The following is a 10915-nucleotide window of genomic DNA, read 5'->3' as shown; positions in this document are numbered from 1 at the left end:
CTCTGTGAAGGCCCAAGGCCTGGCATCTGCCCCGCCCCCATCTCTTTCAGGTGCCTCTAGCCGCTTGGTGGTCTGTAGAGAAGGAGGAATGCCTTTCCTTTCTCAGGACTCCCCCAAGACTCCATATTCCAGTTTTAGATCCAGCTCAGATGCCACTTTCCTAAAGACATCTTCCTGGATTCCCCAGCCTTACTGTTCCTTTCTTGTGCTTTTCAGATTCTCAGATCAACAAAATCTGTGAACCCTTCCAACGCACCAATGCCAGGGGACCAAGGGTGTGGTCAGAGGCTGGGCGACAAAGGTGCCCTCAGAGGTCCAGAGGTTGGGGGCACTGTCCCCATCTTAAAGCAACAGGGGAGTGCTTGGCCACCCTGGAGGCGATCCTGGATCCTGGGCTCCGATGCCATCTTCAGGGAACAGGCACGAGGTGAGGGTGCGGATGCAGATGTGCCCATGGGTGCGGGGGGCGGGAGGGAGTCCAGGGCGTCATCGCGGGCTAGTGGGGCCGTCATGTGCCCAGAACTCCATCACGTGCTGGAGGCGCCCTTGCGCGCGGCGGGGTCGCCATCACCTGCCGGGGCTCGCGGCACCGTGTCTGTCCCGTTAGGTGGCACCTCCCGGACCTCATGGCCGCCTTGCCGTTCAGCCACAGCGCTGGGCCTGGAGCCTCGGGGCTCTGGGGCCTGAGCCGCTGCGTCCTGCTGCTGCTGCCGCTGCTGACCTCGGGTGAGGCAGCGCCTCCTCCACCGCCCTGTGTCCCTCCGTCCGCCAGTCGGCCACCTTCCCCGTACTCCCCCCACCCTCCCCTCTGCCCCCCAGCCCCGCACTTGAGCCCAGATCCCTGCACGTGGCTAGCTCTTTGGCCTCCTGGGACTCTGTCCGCCACCCCCACCATGCTCCCCTGTCCCCCACTGCCGTCCGTGTCGCCAGACTTCTGCCCGCCCCGCCCCGGCCTCCTCCCTCAGACTTCACCAGCAGTGCGGAGGACCCCTGTGTCTTCTCCGGACGTGCAGCCACTTCCTCCGGCCTCCACGCTGGCGGGCATCGCGGCTGAGGCCAGAGGCACCCTTCCAGGCGGGCTCAGGCCGCCCCGCTGCCCCTTCTCCCACCGCCCCAGGCCACTGCGCATGCGCCGCGGCGCGGCCGGCCCCACGCGGTCTCCCCGCGCTGAAACCCGGATCCCGCCTTCCCGCTTCTCCCCAGCGCCCTGTTGCCCCTGGCGTCTGGCTCACTGCGGCTTTATTCGCGGTGAAGACGCTCTCCCCCTTGCCCGCCTCCAGGCCCCAGGGGCCCCTCCGAACCCCACTGCTCGACACCAGCCTCCCCCATTTCTTTAGCAATCAGAGACTCCCCTCTTGTCCAAGGTCAGCCCGCTCGCCCTGCACCGGACTGCGGGCTGTGCCCGCGCTGTGCTCCCTCCGCCAACTTCTTGCTCATCTTCATCCTGTCCCTCTTTGCCATGGTTGCTTCTCCCCGTCCCTTCCCGCTCGCTGCCAGGTTTCTCAGAGTAGCCGTGTCCCCTTCACGCTTTCTTCCAGGGCTTCCTTGCTTCTCCCATAATCGTAGGCCCATCCTGGCCGCAGCTGCGACCTTTCTACCTTTTCCTCCGTTTTACTAGTCCCCTGGCTTCTCAGGTCAGGCCTTCCGCTTCTCCTCTGTCTCAGGATAGCTCTGCGGCTCCGCACCTGCTTCCCAGCCAGTGTGCTCTGTTCATCCCTGCTGCGCTGTCTGGGCTCTCCCCCCCACACCCCGCCGCCCCCCAACGCCCCTGGGCTCTGCTATGCAACATGTCTGCGAGTGCACCTGCCTGCTGCAGGACCTAGAAACATCTCTGCTCCCCGGGGTCCAAAGTGGAGCTTCTCGGCTGCCTATAAACTGGGTTCTCTAAGCCTGTTCTCTACTGCACTGAATTGTAGGCACTCCTCTCTAAAAGCGGAAGCTGGGGGTCATCCCAGACCCCCATAACCATCTGCCTGCATCCCACATCCAGCTCACCCTGTCTAGTCTCAGAGCCACCTCCTCGGACCACCTCCTTTCTTGCCTGGGTCCTGAAGAGGGATCTCAGCACCTACCGTCCGGTCAACTTCCTACTTCCTTGTCACAGCCCAAGCCTGAACATGTCACCCTTCTATAGGCCTCCTTCCTCCCGGAGGGTCTCTTTGCTTCTCTGCCTGGGTTATGAGGCCCCTCGTGGTTGACCCTGACTCTTCCTCCGTGGCATCATTTCTGGCCATCCTTGGCCTTGTCCTTCATTCTCATGGCATGCATCACAGTGTATCTTTTGCAAGGAATGTCATTGTCACTTTTCTGTTTTTACTGTCTTCTCATCTTTAAGTCCTGGCCCAAACACCCTGCTTCTCAGGAGCCTTCTTGTCCCCCACTTCTTCTGGGCTCCCCTGAAGCCTGTGGCCTTGTCCTTGCATTGATTTCACACAAGTGGTTTTTTTGACTTCCATCTCCCCTGCTGGACAGCACGTTATCTGTTTGATACGCTCTGTCCCCTCCCCACCGGTCTTGGCTGGGAATGGAGTGGGAGGTTAGGAAATATTTGGTGAATGAATGAATGAACTAATTCATGATCTCTTGCTTCATCTTTGTTCCCCCTTTCTCCTTCAGGTTATAAAGAAAACACTTCCATACCAGGTGGGTAGGCTGAGCGGCCGCTTCAGAAAAACCTCAGCTCCGGGGAGGATGTGTTCTGAAGAGGGTCAGAGAGGTAGTGTTTCTGGGTCTGTAGGAAGCAGGAATTTAGTCTGAAGGACCTGCTTTCTAAAATGTCTTTTCCCTTAAACGTCATGGATGGTGGGTTACGTTGCTCATTGGTTCATGGGCTTCCGTTGTCATAGGACCTCCCTAATTGGTTATGAATTGTTCGACTGATTAAATTAGTTATTCCTCCTTATATCCCTGCCCCTCCTCTTCCTCCTTTCAACCTTGCTTATATGTTCAGTGTGTGTCTCTGCTTATGTGCGTTCTTGTCAAAATACATATTGTGGTTTTGTGTGCACATATTTTAACTTAAATAAATGATGTCTACTCTAGATCTCTTTCTATTTCCTCCTCTTTTCACCAGTTCCATTAAAATTTTTTTTCTATTTGGAAATAATTTTAAACTTACTGAACACTGCAAAAATACATTTAGGTCAAGAAACACATATATAAATTTTCCCAGAATCAACTGAGGGTCACTTGCAGCCTGACTTCTGATCTCTAAATACCTAGGCATGTTTTTTTCTAAGACTATTCCCTTAGATAACCACAATATCTGCTGATTAACTTCACTTCTCACATATCAGCCACTTCTCAATTTCAAAAATGTACATTGGGGGGCGCCTGGGTGGCTCAGTGGATTAAACCTCTGCCTTCGGCTCAGGGTCCAGGGATGGAGCCCCGAAGTAGGCTCCCTGCTCAGCAGGGAGACTGCTTCTCCTCTCTCTCTCTGCCTGCCTCTCTGCCTATTTGTGATCTCTGTCAAATCAATAATTAAAATCTTTTTAAAAAATGTACATTGAGGGGGCACCTGGGTGGCTCAGTGGGTTAAAGCCTCTGCCTTCGGCTCAGGTCATGATCCCAGGGTCCTGGGATCGAGCCCTGCATCTGGATCTCTGCTCCACCGGGAGCCTGCTTCCTCCTCTCTCTCTCTCTGCCTACCTGCGATCTCTCTCTGTCAAATAAATAAATAAAATCTTTTTAAAAAATGTACATTGATACAGTGCTTTTATCTTCTGCCCATAATCTAATGTGGCCAGCTCTCTGTATTCTTACCAGCCATCTGTAAAGGTGTAATGTTGTTACAGACGTACCAACCATGGTACGATGCAGCTTTTATATCTTTTTACCAATTAAAAAAAATCTAATAGAATGAAAAATGGCTTCTTGATTTGATTGACATTTTTCTCATTACTAATGAGTTTCAGCATGACTCAATATACTTTTGACCTCTTGGATTTCTTCTAATAAATTGCTTGTCCCCTTCACATATTATCTGGTTTTTTTTTTTTTTTCTTATTGATTTCCTAGAGTTCCTTGTATATTCCTAGTAAAAGTCTTGTATTGATTTTCAGTGTCATAAATATTGCCACCCAATCTGTCATCTGCCAGTTAACTTTATTGCTAGAGTAAGAACAAAAACTAAGGGGTGCCTGGGTGGCTCAGTGGGTTAAAGCCTCTGCCTTCGGCTCAGGTCATGATCCCAGGGTCCTGGGATTGAGCCCTTTGTGGGAGGCTCAATTTCTGCTCAGCGGGGAGCCTGCTTCCTTTCCCCTTCTCTGCCTGCCTGTCTGCCTACTTGTGATCTCTGTCTGTCAAATCAATAAATAAAATCTTTAAAAAAAAAAAAAAACACACAAGACCTTGGTTTTGATGTAATAAAATTAATCCATTTCATGTTTTATGGTTTGTTTTGAGATTTTGTTTAGGGAGCTGTTTCTCACCCCGTGCCATATGGTCTACTGTTAGCTTTAGGGTTTCACTTTTCTATTTAGGTCTCCAAGTGCTGCTAGGGAGGAATCCGGTTTTGTTTTTCTTAATTATTTTGTCGTGAGTCAGTTTCCCCAGCCCCATCTACTCAACATCCATCCTTCACCCACCGATGGTGATGACTCCTCTTTATCTACATTAAGATCCTGGATCCCCAGAGCAGTCTCAGGCTCTCTGTTCTTTTCCATGGCTTCATTGGTTTGTCCTTGTCCATACCACACCTGTTTTTGTTGTGACAGCTTTGATGTGTGTCTTGCTAGACACACACACCTGCTAGGACAAGCATTCCTTTATGTCTCCTTTTTCAGAGACTGAGCTATTCGTGGACTTTTGTTTTTCTACTTGACTTCTAGAGTAAGTTTATAAAGCTCCCTAAAATCCTCACTTGGAAAATGACTGTATTGTTTAGTTTTGGGAAAAAGTACATCTGAAATGGTTAGTTGTTTATTTAAAAGCAAGGGCCATTTATCCATTTATGCTGTTCCTTTTCCATGTCCTTTATTGAGTTTTATTTTTTTTTTCTTTACTAAGAGTTTTAAATGTATCACCATGATAAATTGGCCTAATGTTAATTTCTTGTTACTTAAGATATTTTTGTTGTTGAAAATATATCTTATTTTGAATATATTTTCTCGTTGATTGTGCTGGAGTCAAGAAGCATAAATGATTTAAAAAGTAAGCCATTGGGGTGGGCGCCTGGGTGGTTCAGTGGGTTAAAGTGTCTGCCTTCGGCTCAGGTCATGATCCCAGGGTCCTGGGATCGAGCCCCACATCGGGCTCTCTGCTCAGTGGGGAGCCTGCTTCCTCCTCTCTCTCTGCCTGCCTCTCTGCCTACTTGTGATCTCTGTTTGTAAAATAAATCTTAAAAAAAAAAAAGGTAAGCTGTTGAAGTCTTATATACATGCACAACAGTACACAGATTTGAAGTGTCTGGCCTAAGAAATGATCACACAGTGAACCCACCTGTGTTAGTCACTGTCTTGGTGAGAAAGTAGAACTTTCCCAGCCCCCGATAGCTCCCTTATGCTCTCTCGATTACTTCCCCAGCCCTCCTCCTGCAAAGTACCACTATTCTTGGCTTCTGACCGTATAGAATCTTTTTGCCTCTTCTTTAATGTTATGTGGTGCTTGCTGTAGGTTTGTGGTCTCTAACTTTCCTAAAGTTAAGGATTTCTTTTCTGGTCCCAAAGTAAGAGGTATTTTTGTTTCTATTTGTTTTTAGTCATAAATATATGTTGAATTTTTCAAATGTCTTCTGTGTTTTTTGAGTAGAGCACATGATCCTTCTCTTTAGGGAAAAAGAACTGTGTATGTGGCAAATACAGGGAGGGCTTTTCTAGTGCGGGACCTCCCTTATGCTCCTGAGACAATCTCTCTACACGATCGTGGTGCGTTATTTTTTCAAAATATAATGTTGAGTAATGCTCTATTTAGAAACTTTGGCATCTGTGCTCATTCATACTGCCGTACAAGTTGCCTGTGTTGGAACGTGGTGCAGACGAAGACTGTAAGCTGTGAGCGGGGACCCTCCGTGGGCTCCACGCTGGTGGGGCTCTTTCTTGAACGGCCTGTATAAAAGGTTCAAGGTTTCTGACACAGAAGCCTGGAACTTTTCTCAGCTCCGAGCAGTGGCCCTTCAGGAACATGGCCTCGCGATTCAGGCTAGACACAAGAGAACGCAGGGCTTGTGTCAGGACTCCTTCTATGCTTTTCCCTTGCTTTGGGGTTCCCTTCGAATCCCCTGTTGTCTCGGTATCTCTCTCTCTCGTCTGTGATGTCTTTATGTCTCTCTCTTACAGCCTTGTATCTCTGTCACTGTCATTTCTGTCTAGCACAGTGCCTCTGTCCTTCTCTCAGCCTGCCTCCCCACGTTGAAATGAGGACAAGCCCCCGCGTTTACAGCTTTGTGCACATTGTCCCGGGGTGGGGGAGGGGCATCTTAGTCTCCATTGTTCTCATCCTCCAATATGTGGTCCCTCTGTCTCCCTGGCACATCGTTCCTGAAGTTTGCGGCAGACCCTGGTGGTCCGAGGATTTGGAAGTGACCCGCCACTGGCCCTGGGAGGTGAGCCTCCGGCTAAAGAATGAACACGTATGTGGAGGGGCCCTCATTGAACTCAACTGGGTGGTCACTGCTGCCCACTGCATCCAAGGGTGAGTGTGGCCCCCGTGTCCACGGCCTGGAGCAAATGGGGGGGGGGCTTCTGCTAAGGGAGGGGGTTCTTGGTGGAGGTAGGAGCGTCACGTTGTTTGCGAACCTGACTGGCTAGCCGGGGCAGTATGTCTTCTGTAGCACCAAAGAGTACTCAGTGATCCTGGGCACCTCCAAGCTGAAGCCCCTGCAGGCTTCCTTGATCCCCGTGAAGGACATCATCCTGCACCCCAAGTTCTGGGGCCGGACCTTCATCATGGGGGATATGGCCCTTCTCCAGCTTCACAGCCCCGCCACCTTTAGCAAGTATGTGCAGCCCATCTGCCTCCCGGAGCCCAGCTACAACCTGAAGGTGGGGACCCAGTGCTGGGTGACTGGCTGGGGCCAGGTCAAACAGCGCTTCTCAGGTGAGCACAGTGGGTCAAGGCGGGGGGTGTGGAACCACAGGGCGGGGCATCGCCTTCCTGCTGGGGTCTTGCCTGCCGGACCCCTTCATGGTGCCTCTCAGGAAGCTTGCAGCTGTCACCTCCGGGCCCTGGCTCTTTGGACGTGTTAGGACTCTCCTTGTCCTAACTCGTCTCCTGGTCTCCACGGCCAAGGCCACCATGCTTGCCGTGAGTACCTCACTCCGGTCTAGCGGTGCCGGGGCTGGGCGTGATCTTTTGGCCTCTTACAGCAGCTCAGAGTCCGGGAATCCTACACTTACTCGTCCTCTCACTCATTCATTTGATGGGCGGCCCACCGGACCCTTCGCGTGGGGAACGCGTGCCTTACCTGCAGGGTGCTGGTCACTGAGTGTGGGCGGAGGCCCAGGCCGACGGGGAAAGGGGCTAAGACTTGGTCAGGTGATCCTTGAGATCGAGCTGGGAGGAATCTGGGATGAGTCTGGCCAGGGGCACATCTATCTGAGATGCCTGAAGCGGGGAGCGAGGGTAACCAGGTGACAGAGGTCACAACCTATGCCAGACCCGGAGGCAGGAGAGAGAAGCCAGACGTGGCTGGGGTCTCAGTTCGTCAGTGGTTGCATTGAAACTTGGCTTGTGGCCTGCTTGGTTTGGAAGCCAAGCTTCCCAGAGAAAGGGATCCTGAAAGAGAGCCTGAGAGGGTGAGGGACTTGCCAGACGTGGTCCACCCCCCCATCCCCCGCAGGGAGACAGACTGGTGAAGGAAGGCATGAAGGGGTGTGGCTTGGCTGAGTCTCAAAAATGGAGGCGGCAGGACCCTGGGAGGAGGCCAGGGCTGAGCGGAATGAGGAGAACTTTCTCACCCCGCTGGGCTCCCCCACAGCTAACTCCACACTGACCACGGAGCTGCAGGAGGCTGAGGTGTTCATCATGGACAACAAGAAGTGTGACCAGATTTACCGCAAGAAGTCCTTCCTCCCCCGCCTTGTCCCCCTTGTCCTGGGGGACATGATCTGTGCCACCAACTACGGAGAGAACTTGTGCTCTGTGAGTGGCTGGGAGGTCCCCGGCAGCTCTTGGGTCCAGAGCGACTCCCCGGGGTGGGGGCTGAGGGGACATTCCCAGGGAGGGCTTTGCTTCACGACCCTCACCGCGCAGCGCTCTGCTCCCCTCTTCCTTCCCCTGTGGCTTTGATTTTGCCTGATATTCTGGGATGGGTCTGAGGAGCCGAAGGGGGAGCTGAAGGAGGCAGTGAGATCCTCAGGGAGCAAGAGAATCTTCCAAGAGGAGTCAGAGGGGTGGGCATTCCGGGTCCTCCGGGGCCCCGGCTCCCAGAGCTTCCATGATTCCTCCCTCTTTATCTAGGGGGATTCTGGCGGCCCACTGGCTTGTGAAGTCGAGGGCAGATGGATTCTGGCTGGGGTGTTGTCCTGGGAAAAGTCCTGTGCCAAAGCGGAGAACCCAGGCGTGTACACCCGCGTCACCAAATACAGCAAATGGATCAGGAAGCAAATAGGCAGTGAGGCTCTCTCAGGCCCTCCGGCCTCCGGCTGGCTCCTACTCCTGCTCTGGCTGCTGCAGCCCCAGATGGGTCCTTAGTCTCCCCTCTGTCTTCTTCTTCCCGCATTGCCTCTGCCCTATGGGTCCGGATCAAGGTTAGACCAAGGTCATGTGTCTCTATTCAACAAGAGTCAAGGTGGGGAAAGAGTGGCCCCTGGAGATGGGGCTCTGCCTCGGCATCTGAGTGGGGAGAGACGCAGAGGATGACTACGCCCTGTGTGACTCCAGGAGAAGGGAAGTGTGGCCTCGAAGGGCTCTGGAACGGGGGACCAGGAGAGCAGGGATTAAATTTGTGCAAGTGTGAGCTGGCTCTGTTCTCTTTTGTGGGTGACCCTGGGATCTTATATGTATTGTTAGTAGTCTACATTTAAAAAAAAAAAATCACACACGTTGACAAACTTTCTCCGTCAATACCTAAAGCTAGTCATCATGTGATGTCATTGCATATGTTCTGGGCAGCTGTGACATAGGTTTTGTAACCAGCACCAGGTTTTGGGCTGTTTCGGACTCGCCCCCCTGGTGGCAGTCCTGCATGTGGGCGGTGGGGTTGGGGGAGGACACTCTGAACCATTTCTGCAGCTGTCTCCCTAGGAGTGGGCTGAGGGCAGGACAGTCATCAAAGGACACACAAATTTTAGTACTTTTGGATGACTACAATCAAAGAGTCTTCCTTCCCAAAGCTGAGCCAGTTTACAGTCATACGTACAGCATGGGAGAGTGAAACATTTCCCCTTTTGCTAAAGATGGATATTATCAGTCTTTAAAAATACGTCCATCCAATGCTAGAACGCTCTCTCATTGCTGTATTCATCTGTATTTCCCTGATTGGAAATGTGCCTTTTCATGTGTTTATTGATGAAAAGATAGACCTTTTCTCGAGTGAATCCTCTATTCATAGGCTTTGTCTCTTTTTAAGATTGGGTTGCTTTTCTTTTTCTTAACGAAAGTTTTTATCTTTTCTGAATACTAAGCCTTTGTCAATTATTTTACAACTATTTCCTTTTAGAAATATGTGGAATGGATGGAATGATGAAAGTTTTCCATAAAGACCTTTAAAATTATCATGGAGTCAAGGGGCACCAGGGTGGCTCAGTTGCTTAAGTGTCTGCCTTTGGCTCAGGTCATGATCCCGGGGTCCTGCGACTGAGCCCCGCATGGGGCTTCCTCCTGAGGGGGGAACCTGCTTCTCCCTCTCCGTCTGCACCTTCCCCTGCTTGTGCATGGCACACTTTCTCAAATAAATAAAATTTTTAAAAAATAAAATTATTATGGAATCAAATCAATTTTTACTTCCCTTTATGGGTTTTGTGCCTAGTAAAATGGGCTCTTCTCCATCTCCAGGTTATAAAAGCTGTCTTCCCATATTTCTTTTCATCTCGATAAATTTATTTTTTATGTGTAACTCTGTGTGGTGTGAGGTGGGGATCCAACTCTTATTTCCAACTGGAGAGCCAATTCCACTGATACTATTTCTTGTAGTACCTGTCTTTTTCCTGCTGATTTGAATATCTGCATTTATAATAAGGAAGTCTTAATATATCCATGTGTATGTTTTTGAAACCTCTATTGTTTTCCCACTGATCTGTTTGTCCCTGGGTTAGTGCTGTATTGTTTCAAATAGCTTTATGTCATATTTTGTTAAGTGGTAGCGAAAGCTCTCCTTTAAAAAAAATATTGCCTAATTTACAGAGTTTATCTTCCATGGAAACTTTACAGTCAGTGTGTCAATTTTTATTAAAGACACTATTGGTATTTGAATTGAAATTAGATATGCAGATTAATTTTTACAGTGTTGAATTCCTAACAGGGGTATGGTATGTGTCTCCATTCATTCGGCTCTTCTATTCACGGATATCTGGAAAAATACTGAGTGTATTTCTAAGTATTTTACAAATTTTGATTATATTCATTGTGGATGATTATCTCCTCCCATTATATTTTTTTTCTAATTTTATATGTTAGGTATTTTAAAGCTGCTGATTTAAAAAAACAGTGATCATGGGGCACCTGGGTGGCTCAGTGGGTCAAGCCTCTGCCTTCAGCTCAGGTCATGATCTCAGGGTCCTGGGATCCAGCCCTGAGTCAGGCTCTCTGCTTGGCAGGGAGCTTGCTTCCCCCCTCTCTCTCTGCCTGCCTTTCTGCCTACTTGTGATCTCTCTCTCTGCCAAATAAAGAAAAAAATCTTTAAAAAAACCCCAAAACAACAACAAAAAACCCCATAGTGATCTCGATTCCTGGTCATCTTGCAAAACTGACTTATTTAATTCATCAGTTTCTCAGTGGATTCTTTTGGCTTATTTTTGGCTAGTCAAATTCCCTA

General features: G+C 50.2%; 1 protein-coding gene across 2 annotated transcripts; it reads left to right on the top strand.

Moving 5' to 3' along the window:
- The first annotated feature begins 570 nt into the window (after window positions 1-570).
- Window positions 571-8927, top strand: LOC116600521 (serine protease 45-like). 2 transcript variants are annotated; one of them, XM_032360583.1, is made up of 6 exons: window positions 571-726; window positions 2617-2643; window positions 6486-6633; window positions 6773-7038; window positions 7919-8082; window positions 8401-8927. In XM_032360583.1, exons 1-6 carry the CDS (start codon window positions 627-629, stop codon window positions 8632-8634), a joined length of 939 nt encoding a protein of 312 aa, XP_032216474.1. In that variant the 5' UTR covers window positions 571-626; the 3' UTR covers window positions 8635-8927. The 2 variants fall into 2 exon arrangements, with proteins under 2 accessions (XP_032216474.1, XP_032216475.1); XM_032360584.1 differs by lacking the exons at window positions 571-726; window positions 2617-2643 and adding an exon at window positions 2649-2716.
- The last annotated feature ends 1988 nt before the right edge of the window (window positions 8928-10915 follow it).

This window comes from Mustela erminea, chromosome 1, assembly GCF_009829155.1.
Source record: "Mustela erminea isolate mMusErm1 chromosome 1, mMusErm1.Pri, whole genome shotgun sequence".
Lineage (NCBI taxonomy): Eukaryota > Metazoa > Chordata > Mammalia > Carnivora > Mustelidae > Mustela > Mustela erminea.
This window is presented reverse-complemented; position numbering and strand designations above follow the sequence as displayed.